Source organism: Eumetopias jubatus, unplaced genomic scaffold, assembly GCF_037043125.1.
Source record: "Eumetopias jubatus isolate StellerSeaLion01/CBP00866 unplaced genomic scaffold, mEumJub1_p1.0 scaffold_2, whole genome shotgun sequence".
Taxonomy (NCBI): domain Eukaryota; kingdom Metazoa; phylum Chordata; class Mammalia; order Carnivora; family Otariidae; genus Eumetopias; species Eumetopias jubatus.
The window spans coordinates 192,683,453-192,702,943 of record NW_028274808.1 but is presented as its reverse complement, the minus strand read 5'-3'; the positions used below and the strand labels follow the sequence as shown (position 1 = coordinate 192,702,943).

Genomic DNA, 19,491 nt, shown 5'->3' with positions numbered 1-19,491 from the left:
CAATATTTAGTTCCAACTTTATTAGGAGGCAGCATTTCCTCACAACCCAGCTGCTCAGTCCCTGTGAGGTCAGGCCCAGAGCAGGCATGACTAAACTGAACACGCTGCTCTCACGCTGAGAACACAGCTTCAGGTGTGCCCTTCTGGTGAACCAACCTCAAACTCACAGTGCAGATTGTTGGTCAAGGACTTTGGAGCCTGGGAACCTACTCTGGCTTCTCTTGACTAACTTTAAGAAAAATCACTTTAGCTTTTTGGGCTTTGCTTAAATTCATCTTGTTCCTTGTCTCCAAGGTCCCTTCCAGATCCCACATTCAATTCTACCAAGAGGCCATCACGGACTCGTATTTGAACGTGAAAATGAAACAACATATCTAAGACCAAGTATTTGGAGAGAAGAAATGGTTTCCACAGGGAGAAAATTTAAAATACAGAAAAAAATTCTTACCACTCAAGTTTTGGAAACATTTTATAATTTATATATAAAATCTTGTAAGAAACCATGTAAAATGACAGAAATATCCACCTTACATGAAGAGTCAAAAAAAATACACACACACTGGATGTAAATTTTAATTATAAAACAATATGAACAAAACATTTTAAAATAATCTCAATTATTTGGCAACTCATCACATCATTGCTAGAGACAAATTTGATCTTAAGAAAAATTTAATTTTATGAAAAACTTAAGTTGGACAGTTTGTTCATATGGGAGTTAAAACATGTTTAAAAAAGAATCTGGCAATAAAGCCAGTTTCTGTCCGAAAATAACTGCGTATAAAACAACATAAAATCCTGAAGCTTGAGAAGACAGGAGTGACCTAATCTCGATGCATTTCCCTTCACTGAAAAGGACAGTATGGAAGGAGAACGGGCAGAAGCCTCGGAAGAGCACAGAGGGGAGGAAAGAACAGTGACAGAGGCATGTTTGCTGCAGGTGACAGGATGTAACTTTACCTGGACCAGAACCTCTCACGCCAGTGGGGCTGGAAGTAAAGTCACAGATGCGAGCATATCTAAAAACAAGTTACATTCTTAAAAACAGTCACAAATGTGAACAGAGAAGCAATGCAGACCCTTTCTTGAGCTAAACTACTTCACTTGGATACATGCGAGAAGATTCTGTATTTCCTGCCAGATCATACTGAGAGAGTTACAAGGCAGGCAGCATCCTAAAACATTTCTACTAATGACTGCATAGCATTTAAAACCCCTTTTTTATAAAAAAAAAATAATAAAATAAAATAAACAGATATATAGTAAAGTTCACAGATAAGTTTTCTCTGTAAAATAAATAAAGTGTTCATTGATTAGCATCATACATAGAGTAAAATACAACCTATTTTTACATGTTTATATACTGTACACAGATTACCAGTAGGCAGCCTGGTGTCTGATGGGCTGGAAGGGTTTGCATTAGTGATGTGTCACATCGGGAAATCCCAATTTCAAATGTTAAAATATACAACTACTTTGTTTTGAGTTCAGATACAAAGTAAACTTATTTTCCTTTATCTGAAATAAATGTACATAATATCTTCTATGAACAATAGTTTATAAAGCTGTTTAAAACAGAACAAGAAAAAGCTTGCACCTAGGAACTTAAGAGCACATGCATGTCCTCTCCCTGGTTAAAAAAAAAAAAAGCTTATGGCCCCGAGGCTTGATTCTCTTCTCTCGGCTGTGTCCCCGACAAGCCAGGGGCAGTAGAGGCCAGGATTACCGCTTGGCCTTCTTCGAAGGGGCTTCTTCCACCCTCTGCTGGCCTCTGGTTCGGGCTCCGGGGGGACTGGTTTCCCTCTTGCGCTTGCTAGAAGGGGACAGCTGGGCCTTCGATCTGCAGTGAACAAAAGTCAAGGCAGTGGTGAGAGCTGAAAGGAGCAGCTTCGGTAATTTGGGAGTTCTTTAAAACAGGGAAGGTTTCTGCAGCACTTGAGGGCCAGGAGCAGAAAACCTGGGTCACATTTATATGGGAAGAGGAGACTCTAGAAGAACAGTGCTAACTGGTCATCTGCTGACTAGCTCACACCCAAACGGCACAGAGGAGGAGCTCGGAGGCCTATGCTCCAGGTCCAGCTCGGTCACACTCCCGGTGCGGACCTGGGTCAATCTACCTTCTTCTCTGGGTCCTGGTTCTTTCATTTACGAAACGATCAGCAGCCGGTCCCCCGCGCTGTCCCCAGCTGAGGCGAACAGCAGGGGCACAGGACCGTGGACCAGGGCTCGCCGGTGCCCGATCATGTCTCAGGGGACAATGTCACGGAGAAGAGCTGGCAGCGTTAGAAAAGGCATGGCCATTCCAGAGCAGCCTTCTGGCCAATCTCCCTGCCACCAGCCTATGCCTGCTCTCCCATCTGCCAGAATTATCTGTGGGAAATCCCAAGGAATCAAGTCACTGTCCTCTTTGTTACGTGTATATTCCTCTTGACTATCTGGTGCTCTCAGGATAAAGTCATCCCGAGAATTCACAAAGTCCTTTATAATTTGCCCTGACCTCTGCACCACCCTGGGCTATAGTCCTGCCAAAGCACGGCCATTCCCAAGCACAGGACATTCTTTCACATTTTCATGCTTGGCATGTGAGTTTTTAGAGAATCACCCCACACCTCCCACCTAGCAAACGTCCGTGTCTTCAAGCCCCAGTTCAAAAGCAAGTCCTTCGGGAAAGCCTTCCTCACTACAGAGCAAGCTGCTCTCTGGAAATCCCACGGCACTTCGTGTCTTCACCAGAGCGCTTACCACTGTGATGTACCTGCTGGTTTTTTCCAACTGTAGGCTACAGTCATTATTTTAAAACATGTTCTCATTTGTGAATTAGAATAAAGTGATTTTCTCCCAAAACAAACAAACAAAAAACAACAACAAAAAAAACAAACCCTTGTGTCGAGGGCTGACTTTAAAACAGCATGCAAATAGACCACAGTAGAAAATACCACTGGTGCGACGTCTATTAAATTTGGTTCATGAGAATTTTGTTGCAGTGATAGGGGCAGAATGTGAGCACTCTGCAAGTATACTGCAACATAGTTTTAGTGTGGCTGGTGCCAAAAAATCTTCCAAGTCCTGGACACATGTCTCCCTGGCTAGGATGCTTCTCCACAGCAGCTGCTGGGTCTTACTCCTTTTCCTCTCCCCAGCACCTTGCACAAAGGCACGTGTCAGCAAGCGGCCATGGTTCTATCCATGAAGGAAAAGGCCTGGAAAATCAAAATTGCAGGAGATGGACCAATGGGGCTGCACGGATAGAAAGGCAGGTCTTGCTTACGGTTCTTTTGATGGCCCAAGTAAATAAACTCAAACCGAGTCACGTACAGCTGTACGGGATGCAGTGTCCGCGGATACGCACGTGTGGGGAAGAGCTGACGAGCAGTGTTTGTTGATCTCCCGTTCAGGCCGTGGCAGGGAGAGCCACCGGCCGCCCCCTCAGTACCTCCTCGCTGAGTAGCTGGCACGCCAGCGCTGTGTTGGATGCCGCGTAGCAGGGACAACAGCGGTGAGTCAGGGTGCCTCTTCCGGGCCGTGTGAGCTCAAGGGGTCAGCCAGGCCCCTTCCTGCACCCAATGTGGTGTGGTCTGTGACCAGTGGCACAAGCACCACCTGGGCGCTATTAGAAAGGCAGACGCTCAGGCCCAACCCAGACCTACAGAATCAGAACCTTAGCACTGAGTTCCCCCAACTGGTCTGCAAGTCCATTTTGAGAAATACGGACCAGACCTTCCTGAGATTCCTTCCCTCACGTATAAAATAAGGATAAATAAAACATTTCACTTAATGAGGATTAAATGGAAGAATCCATATGAAAGATGCCTGGCACTTTACTGTGCTTCCCTTTCTAGAACACAGGGCTGATAACACGTACCTACATTACCCGTATGCTAGAAGATCAACTGTTGTAAGAGATGTCACAACAATTTTTGTACACTGTGAAGAGTCTTTTTATCTGTTGCTGCTATAATGTACAGAAAGTAAGACAAGACCCGCATCTCAAGGAAGAAGCTTGGAGTTCAGAGAGGGCATACACCACCATCCCGCGCAGAGCAGGCCGGAAGTGCCGTGGGAAGGACAGAGAGGAACTGAAGCAGTGGGGGCCTCCTGAGGAGGGAATGTGAAGGACGGCAGTGCCTGGCTTGCTGGCGGCCGACAGCAAGGGCACTCAAGAACCAGCACAAGCCAAGGCCACAAAGGCGGGCCGGGCGCAGCCTGTGGGAAGCTCGTAGGATGAATGAGGCTGCGGACGGCAGGAGCCGGCCAGGGGCTGAGCCGGAAGGGGCTGTTTTACTGTTACCCCATCGCCTCTCCAACACTCTGGCTGAAACAGAAACAATTCTGGGCTGTGATGCGACTGACCATGCCGTGCTGGTTTAGCCAAGTACTCGGACCTGCAACCACTCGGAAAGAAACACGCCTCGCCTTTGGTCCTGGTGGACGGGAGTCAGTGCGTAAGGCTCACAAAGCTCAAAGGCAAGTCTGGAGGAGGCCGTGAAGCGAGGCCTGAGGTTCCTTCTGCAGCCCCTGTAATACCTTCTGGAGTAGGTTTCCATTTGGGAAACCAGTGATCCCCAAAAGACAGTTATCTGGCAAGAGAAAAATCTTAAAGGAACTTGGGAAGAAAACATTACCATACAAAAACAGTCTCTGGGGATTAAAAATGACTTCAAGTGTAAGCAGGGACTTACCTTCCTAATAGGGGAGATTTACTAACTTTTTCGCAGGTAGATAACTTCTCTTTTGCTAACATTTGGCGATTTCTAGCAGAAATGGTTTCTGGGCTGCCAAGCGTGGATGCTGCACATGCTGATGGCTTGCTATGATGCTTTCTGAAACAGATGACAGAAACACCGGGCAGCGGTACCCTGAACACGCCAGGCCCGGGGCCTCTGCAGAAAGGACGATGCTCCTCAAGGGTGAGTCAGAGAATGGGGACGAAAAGCAAAAAATGGTTGGTTTTCTGGACTGTTGGTAAAAAGTGGGTCTGATGTCACCCACAACTAATTGCCTACATGATGGCGTCTTTGCTTTTGCTCTGCAGGGTATTTTGTATTTGGTCATGATTTAGAGAAAGATGACTCTGTGATAATAAACAATACCCTGTTTTGGGTATCCCTCAAGTGCTCATCAGAGTAGAACAAGGGACCAGGACAGTACAAGGCAGTACAATTCATAAGGCCAGCTGGTCAGGCCCTGCGACTGGTCCAAGCAGACAACTGCACAAGGACCAGGGGACGGAAGAGCAGGCTTGCCAGCGCAACTGCGAGAGAAAGGACTTGCTGAGCTGGTGTGTGGGTCCAGCTGAGGGAACGGAGACTGGGCGCCCACGGAAGCACGTTCCCCCCAGGATACGGTGGGGCAACCCTCTTATGAGTTCATCAGCCCACGCTCTGCAGAACCTGTGCTTCCACAGGAGAGCAGATAAATTCCAGTACAAACAGGGATGAGGAGGGGAATCAAAATAAGAGAAGACCCGGAAGTTGCCCTCCAATGTTTTGGGAAAAGCTGCAGAGAAGCCCCAAGAGAAGAACTAGAACATGAGCAGACACCTCAGGGAGGCCAGCTTCTACCAGACACAAGGAAGAGAACGCCGAGGAGGCGGCTTCCCTGCCCCTGTGGAGGCTGCAAGCAGAAAGACCTTTGCAGAGGAGATGCTGGTGTAGACAGTGAAGCACTGATCAGTTAGCAGGACTAACCCACGAAGACCCCAGCCAACCCCAAGAATCTGCAATCAGGAAGATGCAAGAGCCTGGGAACCAATCGACTGATGCCAAGGAATCTAAACTAAGAGAAAAGGATGCATTTGTAAATCAAAAGTTCTTAAGGCACATTAAGGAAGAGCACTGACAGTCTAGGTGATTACAGAATCATAAGTCAAGTAAGATTTGTTTTCAAAGAATGAATTTTAAAAGGCAAACCTGACCGCTACTACTTTTAGACACTCAAAGACAGCAAGAAGGCCGACAAAACTGTCTGAGGTGGGGCCCTACTGTCTTGGATGATCTCTGCATGAGTGTTTAAGGAGGCGGTGGTGCTGGGGTGGAGCGTTCCAGCACCCCGACCCTCTCCCACCAGCAGGAAACTTGATTCTGTCTCTTCTACTTATCTGAGTTGTTCCATCTAAAAAACAAATATGAGACCCCCACCTTACCTTCACCCACGGGAGTTGTTAAAGTCTTGTGGCTCTAAAATCTGATTCTTTGAGAAACCAAACCGTGGCATGAATGGCTAATAATGTACAAGTATGAAGTAAATAGAAATAGGCTCAATATAAGTCTCTATATAAACCAAGACATTATTACTGTAACACTATGGTGACAGGTTTGGTAAGTGATACTCTTGAAGTAAATGTCCCTGAACTTTTTGATTAATGTTGGCTAATGAAATGACAGAAGATGATACCAAATTAACAGCTTGTGAATCACCCTGAAAGTGGAAAATATTCTTGCTTTAGTAAAGTTAAACTGTAAACGGATGCAACTTGTCTCAAAATGTGCAGTGGGGAAAAAACATTGAGATTAATGGGTATGGGTGGGGGTATAATTGGCAAATAATGTTTGTTCAGACAAAAGTTAAATAGGTTTCTTTCCTTTAGGACTATGCCGAGCTCTTAATATTTTAATTTGTGCTGTGACTTACGAAAGGAGAAGGAATTGACCGGCAATCCCAAAACTCATTTGACCATGGCACTCTTTTTTCCAGGGGCTTCTGGCTATACTGGGGTTTGGGAGAATAGACTTTGGGAAACATGAAATTAACTTATGTTAGTAAAAATGGTCGCATATGGGCACTTTCACATGGTCAACCTATTCCACAGCACTGTGGAATCACATGAGTCCTACGACAGTGATGGGTACGCCTGCCTTCCCTCTCGCACTGGAGCTGAGCGAGCTACAGGTAGGGACTGTGTTGGACACAGGGTCTTTCACCCATGGGCCCAGCATAGTATCTGAGACACCTACTGAGGCTCAATAAATATCTGCACAGGAACTGAATGGGTTCCACCAAACAGGCATTTAGAACCTGGCAGACTTTGCTGTGATCCTCAACAGTGGTTTGAGATGGAAGGCGGGTTTCTCCAAGAAGAACTGCAGTGTCCGAGGGCTAAGAGCATGTGCTCTCTGCTGAAGATACAAACTAAAGGAAACGGCTTACACTGTGGCTTGAGTGAGTCAAGGAAAAGAGAATCCCTAAATGCCAAAGCTGCTGTCTGACGGAGAAGCTGGTGAAGGCCTCTGGAAACTCTCTGTTGCCCCCGTTACCTCTGGGCCTCTGATCTGGTGGTGGACCTTGTAGTGGCTCCCGAGGGCTCCTCCTCTTCCTCCTCTTCCTCTTCCTCCTCAGACTCCTGGTCTTTCTTGTCCTCAATGGCTTCAGAAACTGATTTCTGGCGTTTTCTTTCTGGCTCTGAAGATTCTGTTCAAATACAAGGGTAACACCTGGATTGTACAATTCCCCAAGACACTTCCAGAGGAGAGTTGTGGAGTTCAGAATGTAGGGTATTAGGGACTTGGAAGCAGAAGAAGTGGTTTTCCATTTCCTTTTGTTTCAGCACTTGCAATTCACAACTGTTTAACTTAATCTCAAACACATTTGGGATAGTTTACTTAGGCAGTTCACGGCCAGCATTCATGAAAAATTCACATGTACTCAGAAAAGCATCTGGGATGTACCATTTCTGACATGGGATTAGAGCCATTTCACACATATTTATGTAATATTAATACTGGCTGTGCCCCACTGGATTTTTCCTCATCAAGAGAAAAACCCTTAAAAAGGTTATTTTAAAATGATAAGACCCCACAATTAAGAATGTGCCAGAAACATACCAGCATCATCTGACAGAGTGAGCGAACGCTTGGGCTTTCTTCCTCTCCGCCGCACACTTGCTACTGTTTTTTCTTCACCATCATCCTAGAAGCAATAAAATTAAAGTTGAAAGGATGGTTAACTAACACATACTAAGTTGATTCCTAGAGGACATACCTTGACAAGAAAACTGACACTTACGTTGCTTATACTTCTTTCTTGTAGGGTAGTGGTTTCTTTATTGGACTCATCTTTAAGAAAAGGAAAATGTCTGCATTAACACTAGCTTAGTGTAAAATTAACTTTCAACAGTCTGGCTTGTTGTCTCTGAATGTACCAGTGCTGACTAATGCACCGTTTTACAATTTATCATTATTTTGTATCAGGCAAGCAAAGTTTGAGTCAAAATACATAGCAGAAAGGACATTCGAATGCAAGTCAGGACCTCCAAATTTGCACTTCAGACTTGTCACAAATAACCTACGCAATCTGGGAAAATTACTTAAATTCTTCAAGCCTCAGTTTTTCATCCGTAAGATAAAGACCTGGGTTTGACCACCTGTATGGTCCCTTTCAGATCAAATGCTCTGCACCCAGAAAGGGAAGAGGAAAGGGACATCTGGGGAGCCCTCAAAACACACCAGGACCCGCAGGTTAGAATTACAGATCTCACTGAGATCTCAACATGGCTCCCGTTCTGTCACAACCCCACTTTGGTAGTTAGGAAAAACGAGACTTAAGTAACTTAATTTAAGCAATTTGTTCAGTACAGACCTAATAAGTAGTACGAAAGCTGGTTCTCTTGACTATAAACAGTTACATCAGAGCAATTAGAAAAGTACACATTTAAGCCTATTTTAGGTTGTGTATGCCTATTCTTTATATATTTGCTTTCTGTAGATGTTACAGTTTCCTGACAACATATCTTGGGAAAAAAATGAAGTTTACTTTAATGCACTGTTTGAAGTTAAAGTTATGAGGATGTTCCCTGGACACTCAACAACCCAAAGGTACTTCTCACTGGTGGTGAGGTCCATGTAGTACCCTTTTTGCAAGTTCAGTACACTGATGTAGACAGAAGAGTTACACCAAGAAGGCTGACAGCGAAGAAGCCTGTCATAACAGGTCATCATTACCCAGACGCGGAAAATCACTGCCAAACCCCAAAACATTAATCACACAGCTCAAATTAGAGTCCTTACAGGGCATTCAAATTATAAAGGTTTCTTGTTGTATGGATTAAAAATATTATAAAGTTATAAATAAAAACTGGTTAAAAAGCAAACAGAAACAGAATCTCCCCTTGTAAAAAAAATAATAAATCAACCTTAATTTTCCAAAAGACAAGAAAAACTGAAATACGATCACAAGATCACACAGTTAACTATGTGGAAAGGTTTCTTAACTACATATTTGCTTTACCTTGATGAGAATATGTACATTTCCATCCAAAACAGTTGTCACATTCATCTTTTTTGCCTATGCCAACCCTTTAAAACCCACCAAAAGGCCTTGTTGCCTTTTTTTAAAAAAAAGATTTTGAGAGAGAGAGAGCGAGAGCGAGCGAGCAGGTGTGCAGAGGGTCGCGGCAGAGGGAGAGGGAGAAAGAATCTCCAGCAGACTTCCTGATAAGCGTGGAGCCTGACATGGGGCTCAATCTCATGATCCTGAGATCGTGACCTGAGCCAAAAATCAAGAGCTGGATGCTTAACCAACTGAGGTACAGGGGCCCTGGGCTTGTTGTTTTTATGTAAAAATTTTTAATCATGAAATTAATATATACACATTGTAAAAATTCTGGAAAATTCAGGCAATGGTAACAACATGGAATGTTCCCATTATCCCACCACCCAGAGCCAATCACTGTCAACATTTTGGATTATTTTTCTCCTTGGAATGAGGACAAAAATAACTGAAACAGTTTTATCTCTTGCACTCTGGCTTTAGAAGCTACACAGGCTGCTTTCAAAATTCTTCTCCTGAGAATAGGCTCTTGAGTAAACTCCCGTCTTCCTGGTAAGAGTGCCTAGTTCCCAGGCTGATCTACTTCTTCCTTAAACATATCCAGTAAATTATGATTTGGACACAGCAGCGTCATCCCTATTTTATTTTTTAAAGATTTTATTTATTTATTTGACAGAGAGAGACACAGCGAGAGCAGGAACACAAGCGGGGGAGTGGGAGAGGGAGAAGCAGGCTTCCCGCGGAGCAGGGAGCCCGATGCGGGGCTCGATCCCAGGACCCTGGGACCATGACCTGAGCCGAAGGCAGATGCTTAACGACTGAGCCACCCAGACGCCCAGCGTCGTCCCTATTTTACTCTTTGTTGCCTTCACCCTCCTCTCTGGAGGCTTCCTACGGACTTCCAAAACCAAGAAGGGCTCAGATCACAAGAAAAACCAATAGCTGTAGTCTTCACGGCTACAAGGACAATCGTTTTAACCAACTTCATTGAGAAACAATGAAACTCTAAGACCGTCCCCACAGCCAGCTGCCCTCGCCCCTTCCTTAGATCCCATGCAGAGCAATGCTCTAGGTACACACCTGTCTGTGTTAATTTTGGTTTGCCGCCAGGTGGAGACTGTTCTACCTAAATTTAAACCAACAAAAAACTGAAGTCAGCAGTTAGTCATCATCACAAAGAAAGTCATTCGTTCTGCAAGGCAGGTTTAGGACCTTTATTACGTAGGCAGAGTATTTGGAACCTATCTTTTGCCACTGATTAAGAATACCAAGTGAATACGGATGCCATGCTTCTGAACGCATGGTCTCTCAACAGGAGAATTAGGGCTGCCACGAGCCCCTTCCCCAGCCACTCCGCCATGATGCTGGGAGAGGACCGTGGGAGGTGACGTGGCCCAGCCACTGTTCGTATCCCCCACGCTGTCTTACATTTGGGCAAACGCATTTGCCTATGGTGCTTTGGTTTTGCTGTCTTGTAATAATTCTATTGAGATGAGTACTGTAGGTATTGTTATGCTACTTTATGTCCAAGGAATTCGGAGTCTCAAGAGGGTTACATGATCAGCCCAGTGTCACAATTCCGGGAGTAAGGGGCAGAGCCGAGGCTGGAACCTCATTTGCTTTTGGTAGGACACTGGATACACATTTGTCCTTCTAATAATGCTGTCATGCAATGAAGTCTTGATACAATGATTTTGTTGACTACACACTTCAGGGTCAAAGATAAAGAAAGTTGAAAAAGATAAAGTGTCCCTGAGGATTTTCTTGCCTTGAAATCAGTGTACATTTTGTTATGAAAGGAACTCCACAGACAGCAGTAAGAGGTGAGACACACTGGAGGTTTCCATAAAGAAGCCATTATCTAAAAACCGTATAAAACAACTATTTTCTATATTTTAATCAAGGTTGACCACAAGAAGGTAAGTCCCTAATTTTTATATAAGCAAACTCACATGAGAGGATGGGATCAGACTGAAGAACAATATGTTTATGTAAAGACATTAATAATTGAAATATTATTTAAATGGTTATTCAGTGTTTTATTTAAGGGATTCTTTTAATGCTTTTCAAATATTTTAAAAAATAAAGTAGTGGGAAATATGAATACTGCAGTATACACTATCCAGGTCAAGGGCAAATACTCCCAGAGTTCTCATCTGTCACAATTACTTACAGTGACGATGCCAGTATCTGTTTTGCAGTCTTCTTCTAAAAAATAAGAAATAAAATCTCACTTAGAAAATCAGTTTGAAAATATCTTTTTTTAAAAGTAGGCCCCATACCCAACATGGAGCTCGAACTCACGACTCTGAGATCAAGAGCTGCACACTCTACCGACTGAGCCAGCCAGGTGCCCCTGAAAATGTCTTGCATATGAACCGAAAATACAACAAATACCTACTTGTTTTTAACGCTGTTTCTAAGGGGTGTTTACGAGGTCTTCCTCTTTTCCTTTTAATGATTACTGGCTGATCTTCCTAAGGGGGAAAGGAAAAAAAAAGAGCAGTAAAAATTTTCAACATGAGATTTAGAGTTCCCTCCTCAGAGGTCTCCGATCCCAACTCTGTCACTTAAAAAAATACATGACCCCGTGCTTCATTTCTCTCTGTGCATTCCATCACCTGATAAAACACTGAGAACTGTACTATGAATTCACGCAGTAGTGAGGAATGAGAGATGATGAGGTAACGGAAGTGAGCACTTCGCGTCCACTTTGACTTCTACAATAGGTATGCATGTACATTTAAATTTGGATTTAGTCATAGTCACTTGTGACCAAGTGTTACCCTTTATGAAAAATAAAGGAGGCTACTGAACTTCTCACACATAAATGTGAGAAAACAAAAAGAACTATTAAGAAGTTGTATCGGGTGGAATTTAAGAAATAAAACTGATGGACACATGAGAAGGGAAGGAAAAATAAGATAAAAACAGCGAAGGAGGCAAACCAGAAGAGATGCTTAGCTCTAGGGAACAAGCTGAGGGTTGCTGGAGGGGAGCTGGGGGAGGATGGGGTAACTAGGGGATGGGCATTAAGGAGGGCACTTGATGTAATGAGTACTGGGTATTGTGTGCAACTGATGAATCACTAAATTCTACCTCTGAAACTAATAATACACTATGTTAACCAACTTGAATTTAATAAAATCTAAAAAAAAAAAGTATCAGGCACACTTGGTAATGGTTATCGAGCTGTGGCTGGTGTACAGGTTGTTTCCCTTGATTTATGGGCCTCTCTCAGGCCCATGGATTCTGCCCCCCCCACTGGGCTCCCTGCAAATCCCCTGAGGCAGGGAGGGTGCAAGGCTGGAGGCTGGCCTGCCCCTGCAGCCTCCCAGGAATCCCCCACCTGGCCTCACGAAACGGGGTCCCCTGGGCACCAGCTGCAGGCCTTCCGCACACCCTATTGTACTGCTCCCGTTTCATCCTGTGGGGACTCCAGGGCTCAGCAGCCCTGGTTCTTTGACCGAAACACTTGCCTGGCTTGGCCGTACCCCACTGCCAGGACAGGAACCTTAAACACTGAGGTACAGCTCTGGACTGACTACGCAGTCTTGACAGAACTAGGTCTCATACAAATGTTTGGATGAAATGAAAATTAATCAAACTGACACTGATGAAATGCACAGTATGAAAGGGTGTCCCATTGCACTAAAAAAATGAACTACTTTAAAGCATTTGACAAAAACTTTAGGGAACAGCATTTAATGCAGTTTATTTGTCGTCAGCATTTAAATAATTGAACAGGAAGATATGAAAGACATCCCCTACCTCCTGAGATTTCATGTTGTCATCGTCATTCTGCTCGGTCTTTTCACCAGCAGCTTCACCACTGCCGTATTCGTCTGCAGAGACGGCAGAGCTCAGTTCAGGGCCGGGGACCACAGTCAGCCGCATGGCCACCACCCCTGCCCAGGTGGCCTGCACAGCCCCAGTCACACATGCACACACACACACCCACGCCATCGCAGGCCTACACCACCCAAGTTAACAAGCAGGAGTCTGGCTAACTGATAAGAAGCACACTCTGGGTTGAGTTAGGATCCAAATTCAAAATGATTCCCAAGCCCTGTGAGTATGAAGTGTATTCTCGAGGGAGTACAAACGAGTCAACCACGGTTTAGGCCGTGAAGCCTGGTGAGAGATGAGACTTGTCTCAAAACAATTCATCTAAGTCTGTATATTACTCACCCTTTTCGTCCATGGCCCTTGAAGGAGTGCTATTTGTCTTAGAACTTGTTTTAGAGAATTCTTCCAAATCTCCAGTGTTTTCCTCCTGTGAAGCGGAACAATAGAAGAAGCTTCTAAACCCTGCCTCCGCTTGTCCTCCCCAAAGTTCTCCTATTTCAAAAACAAATTTCTAGCAGTTTTTTATGTTTGTTGCAGAAATTTTAAAAAGTAACTCTTTTTTGCAGCTAGTGAGGCAATCCAAAGAGATACCAATTCTGAAGGCAGAACAGCATGAGATAAAGCTCAACCATAAAGCAACAAGGGCATTCTTTTTATCCCTGCAAAATAGAATCAGTCTTTTCCTCCCTCATCCTGGATTTTATCTTTTTGAGAGAAACTCCAGAGAAGGAACTGATAGGAATTTGCAACAGATTTCTTTTCTTTATTGGGTGGTGGAGGAGAGGACTAGGGAAGGGATAAAGGGGGAAAGTACCTAAGAGAATTTCAGGGTATCCGGCTGGGCTGATTTAGAGCACTGATCTCTCAACAGTTGAATCATTCAGCCTTAGTTGCAAAACAGTTTTCAGCATGAAATACCAAAATGTTGTACTGTAATACTAATATAGTACGTACAAAAAAAACAAAACCCACAAATTAAAATATAAAATTAGAATTCTGTCTTATAAACATTGAAAACATTATCTAGATGTGATTTTTTAGTGCAAATGGTTGGTATATTTTACTTAAATTCAGCATTAAAAAACTTACATGAAACTGAAGGGAAAATAAAAAGAGAACCCTTCAATATTGCTGCCTCTCTCCAAATTTAGGAGTACTGTCTCAGGATTCTTGTTCTAGATAGGGCGGGGGAAGGACGGGGTTAAAATCCTGTTTCCTTCCTTCACCACGACCAATTGAAATTCATGACGATACACGACTCTCTCCTTGGTTGTTAAAATTCTTTTACTACTTTTTATTTAGTTCATCAGTCACTGGTGGAAAACAGAAACTTTGAACTGGTTTTAGTAAGCTAGAATTCAACTGCATATATTTTTATAAGCTGACTTAAATACTTCTGGAACATGGTGGAAAAAAATAAATTAGGGAAAGAGAGAAAAAGGAGATGGAACTAGTTCGGAATAGACAATGAGCAGCACCAAGTCTCAGAAATGGAAGCATGCCTAATAAGAGGTATCTACCAGGAAATGGAGAAATCTGGGCCTAGAGAGCAGGAGCAGAAATAAAAATTTATGAACCACCTCCCTGAGTCATCAGATGAAAATAAGACCATATGAAAAAAAGGCAGTGAGTGAGGCCACTCCTTGGACTACTTATATTTTAGGGGTACGAAGTAAAGTAGAGAGAAGTGAGGGTATTAAAACTTTAACATAATATGTATCACTGTATTTCAATGTTTAGTGCAAGCACATCTGTGGTAAAGCATTTGACACTTTGGAAGGAAGCACGTAGAAGCCTGAAGTCAATGACATCACTGAACAGAAACCTGAGCAATGGTTATATATAAACTGTGATATTAATACACTCTTATAGTTGAAAACTATAAAGTGCAGTATTTTTTTTTTGCAGGACCCTAAAAAAGATACCTTTTATAATAAAGTGAATATTAGAGATATATAAAGTAAAAAGAATACTAGAATGAAAAAGAATATTATAATAAGTGTTCACAGTGATGCAACTAGGTTACCCCCCCAAACTTAAAATTAATACAGGGAAAGAATACCTTTGTATCTTGTGGTTCAGTTTCAGAACACTGCCTCTGTGCTGTTTCTATTTTGGAATCTAGGACATCTGGATTATCATCTGTAAATCAGTTTGGACAGAATCACAAAGGAATAAAAGCTAAATGAAAAACGAAATGCATCGTTCTATTTTAAGACAGTTTAAGACTTCTTTTTTAGTCTTGTGATACAGTGAAGCCAAAAGTTATTCTAAATGTATTTATGTCATGTGATTTAAGCACTGAACACTGACTGTGGCCCTGGCAAAACCAAAAAAGTAAAAATATAAAAAAAAAAAAATTCACAAATGCTTAGCTGACACCAATAAACCAGCAGGTTCTATGGAAAAGGCTTAGGGCATACAGAATTCCTAGAGATACTTTTAATTTCCTAAATGAGTTACCACCTAGGAGGTATAGCTTAGTGATTGAGACCATGGGCTTAGGAATCAGATTTACTTGGTGGGAGTAAAGTCACATCTTGCTGAATCTTAATTTCTTTATAAAATGGTGATAATGCCTTACTCACATAGTTATTATCAATGTATATAAAATCACATGAATAGTACCTAAAATATGAACTCAAGAATTAAAAAATAATTACATGCCCCTAACCAAAAAAGTAAAGTATTTATCCATTCTTTCTCACATATTACTTAATATTCATTATATTTGTACTTCATGTAAGGTATCAAAGTATGAGTCTCTGTACCATCTGATATGGTAGCTACTAGCTACATGTGGCTGTTGAAATTTAAATTAAAACTGAATGCAATTATAAATCCAGTCTTTCATTCACACTGACCACATTTAATTGCTCAAGAATCACACGTGGCTAGTGTCTACTGTACTAGACAAAACAAATACAGAACATTTCCAACATTGTGGCAAGTTCTATTGAATAGCACTATTATAGACCATGGGAAAATCATTAGTATGAAGCACAGAAAGGCTATTACATGAACCTTTACTAAAGTGCTTCACTAGCTCTATAGGGAGTCTTGTTGATCATATAAAATAAGGAGCTCGGTGGCACCTGGCTGGGTCCCAGGCACAGGTTACAGAGGGAGCTTGGGTTTGTGTGAGTTCCGGGGGTTGGGTCATCTGCAGGTAACAATGTAGTTTCTAAATCAAGTTCAGAAAAAACCCTGGAGGTGCCAAGCCAGTCTGGATACAAACTGGACTCCAGAGTTGTAAAAGTAAGCAATTACTCCTCTCAAAAATTTTCTATGATATTGGTCCAGTATTTTGGATGTAAAAATAATATGATCTTCAAAGATGTCTGAAAAAGGAATATATATATTCTAAATACCCAGTTCATCATCTGAAGAGGGATAATGCTTCTTTCTTTTTCTTTTAGGTATCTGTCTTTCTTCCTCTTCAACCTGGAATCAAGAATGACTATATATTAAAGTCAATAGAATTTGGAACCAAATCTACTGAAATGACAGCATATTTTATTAGCTTTAGTCTTTGAAATAAGTTCTTTAAAAATCTAGAATAATACTTTCGGCATCTAGATTTGGATGAGACTTATTTTGTAAGGTTGAGTCTTTTTTTTTTTGGATTTGAATGTAAATCCATACAAAACATTTAAATCTGTTTCTGGTTAGTCACTGTATTCCAACCATTCCAAAATATGTTTAAAAAGAAAAATTTTTCCTTTTCCCATCTCTGAAGTCAAGCTATGTCTTACAATCAGTCCTAAATTTAGGACAGCATGTCCTAAATTAATTGGTAGTGTTCTCCTCTTTCAGTGGCCCAGCAAAGAGCTGAGCAAAGGCAGTAAGAAATAACATTTACCCTGACAGTACAACGTGGACACATCCCAATAATTACCTACACAAGAGCATAAACATAAAAGTGATACGGAGATCCGTTTAATTTTTAATACATACAAAGAAGTAAAGCCTTTCTTTGTGCACCACCAAAAGCACTATGTACAAAACATGAAATACTTGAGTTTCTGATAAAAACCCACCTCTTTAGGATTTGCTTCAATGCTGTGATCTCCTAAGGCTTCTGTGTTGTCTTTTCTGCTCTTGGATATCTCTGATTAATAAATACAAAAAAGAAAAAAAATGTTAAGTATTTATTCATTCCAATACTTATTTTAGGGGTCTGCATGGCAGCAGGAAGGACACTTTATAAATCACTGTGATGGGGTCCTCTGAGCAATCAGGCAAGCTCCGTGATTCCCATTTGTAGAATGTAAGTAAACAGGTTCATGGAGGGATGAGGTCACTGGACTCCGCATAGAGACTTCAGAGCCATTTTCTTCCAGCTCATGTAGCAACAGTGTGAAGACGTATCCAAGGAAAACAAGTAGGTATTATTTCATAGCTGTCAGATTAGCAAACGTTCACCAGGCTGGTAATACCAAATACAGGACAAGGTGTGAAGTTACAATTGGTACACCATCTGAGGACAATTTGGCACATTCGGTAAAGCTGAAGAGGTGCCCACCAACTCAGCAGTCCCACACCTAAGTTCCAGGTACATGACATATGCACTGGGAGACAGGTACAAGATCATGCACAGCAGCACTCTGCAATTGGGAAAAGTCGCAAAAAACCCAAATGTCCACCAACAAAAGCAAAAAAAAGTAACAGTGGTATAGTCACATAATGTAATACTAAACAGCAATTGAAATAAAGTAACTAGAGGGCGCCTGGGTGGCTCAGTCAGTAAAGCGACTGCCTTCGGCTCAGGTCATGATCCTGGAGTCCCGGGATCGAGTCCCACATCGGGCTCCCGGCTCAGCGGGGAGCCTGCTTCTCCCTCTAACCCTCCCCCCTCTCATGTACTCTCTCTCTCATTCTCACTCTCTCAAAATAAATAAATCTTAAAAAAAAAAAAAGAAATAAAGTAACTAGAGTTATACATACCACCATGACAAAATTTCAGAGCATAATGCCAAATGAAAAAATAAGGTGGAGACAGTTTCTCTAATGTGATACCCTTTTCCTAAAGCATGCAACATCAGGCTACATATTTTTTATGGAAATATATACAGCAATTGCAGAATAGTGGTTCCCTTTTGAACAGGATAAGAGATTGGGATCAGCGAGGCATATGTGATTTCAACTGTATTTGTAACATTTTCTTTAAAAAGCATTTGAAGCAAATATACTAAATTTTTAAAGATATGACAAAGTAGGTGATGAGTACATGAGTGTTTATAATTATTGCTGCTTTACTTTGATTTGAAATATGTTATAATATATTACTGTAAAAAGACTCTTTCCCCACTCTTGGAATAAGGTATCAACAACATTCTGTGTTCTGTTTGAGAGGAGAATTATCCCTCTGGAGTTGGCAGCCTCCACAGGTTTCATGGAATGAGGCCTGACTCCTAGGAGAAGACCCAAAGAATGTGACACAGCTGATCTACTGACTTGAGACGGCCCATCAGAAGTAAACACAAAGTGCTCAGCATGGACCTTCTCCTACAGTACAAACCTCAGGCAGCTATACATTTTGTATTCACAATGGGTTAAGTCCAGTGTGAAGTTACCGGCAAAGTTCTAGTAGCTATTTATGGCAAGACACCACTTATAAGCTCAGGGCCTCAAACAAGGCACTGGACCTCTCCCAGCCTTGGTTTCCCCAGCTAGAGAAGTAATGCTGTTAATACCTACCAAATGATATGAATTAAGTAAGAGAAAATTTGTGAATTAATTAGCACAGGGCCTGGTGTATAGGAGGCACTCAACCAATGGGAACTACAATTAATACCAACATCAATACTATGAAATTCATTAACTTACCTTCTTTGTTAGGAGATTCGCTACGAATTTCTTCATTTGCTCTTGAGCCCGAATTTTTGACCTAAACATACCATAGAAAAGGTTATTTATGGATAATATCACCAAAGTCTTAAAGGCAGAAAAAATAAGTAAGACAACTGACATAACCTGGTTGTTTGTGGGAAATGTGGAAATGGGCTGGAATACATGCTCTTTTAAATTTCACCCAGAAGCTGAAGAGCACAGAGCATCTTCGTTTTGAAGAAGTTTCGGTTTAACAAATCATCATCCTACTATGTTTTATTTGCCTTGTCTTTAAAATGGTTATGGCAAAAGTGTAAGAAGTAAAAAAAAAAAAAAAAATTCTGAATTCTATGAATTCTCTTCCCATCCAATGATCCCTCATGATCCTTTTTCTTTACTTAAAAATGCTAAAGGATTCTGTCATTCTGTCATCATCTGTCTTTGGCAAATCTCGTCAACTATACTTTTACTTTTTTGACTGAGGGGAAGGCTTAGACTATCCCACAACATTCTCAATCCTAGCTACAGAATTTCAGTGATACTTAG

General features: G+C 42.0%; 1 protein-coding gene across 2 annotated transcripts in view; it reads right to left on the bottom strand.

Moving 5' to 3' along the window:
- Window positions 1-560: 560 nt before the first annotated feature.
- The window catches only part of BOD1L1 (biorientation of chromosomes in cell division 1 like 1), a 53,903-nt gene continuing 34,972 nt past the window's right edge, over window positions 561-19,491 (bottom strand). Inside the window, exons 14-27 of one of the 2 annotated variants that reach the window (XM_088021237.1) lie at window positions 18,943-19,003; window positions 17,154-17,224; window positions 16,485-16,557; window positions 15,176-15,255; window positions 13,456-13,540; window positions 13,036-13,109; window positions 11,666-11,741; window positions 11,438-11,472; window positions 10,345-10,390; window positions 8,002-8,051; window positions 7,821-7,905; window positions 7,254-7,407; window positions 4,680-4,820; window positions 561-1,840 (exon numbers count right to left, since the gene is read on the bottom strand). In XM_088021237.1, the coding sequence (XP_087877363.1) occupies window positions 1,723-1,840; window positions 4,680-4,820; window positions 7,254-7,407; window positions 7,821-7,905; window positions 8,002-8,051; window positions 10,345-10,390; window positions 11,438-11,472; window positions 11,666-11,741; window positions 13,036-13,109; window positions 13,456-13,540; window positions 15,176-15,255; window positions 16,485-16,557; window positions 17,154-17,224; window positions 18,943-19,003 (1,149 nt within the window). In that variant the 3' untranslated portion in view covers window positions 561-1,722. The remainder of the gene's footprint in view (window positions 1,841-4,679; window positions 4,821-7,253; window positions 7,408-7,820; window positions 7,906-8,001; window positions 8,052-10,344; window positions 10,391-11,437; window positions 11,473-11,665; window positions 11,742-13,035; window positions 13,110-13,455; window positions 13,541-15,175; window positions 15,256-16,484; window positions 16,558-17,153; window positions 17,225-18,942; window positions 19,004-19,491) is intronic. The other variant, XM_028087505.2, reaches the window with a different exon arrangement.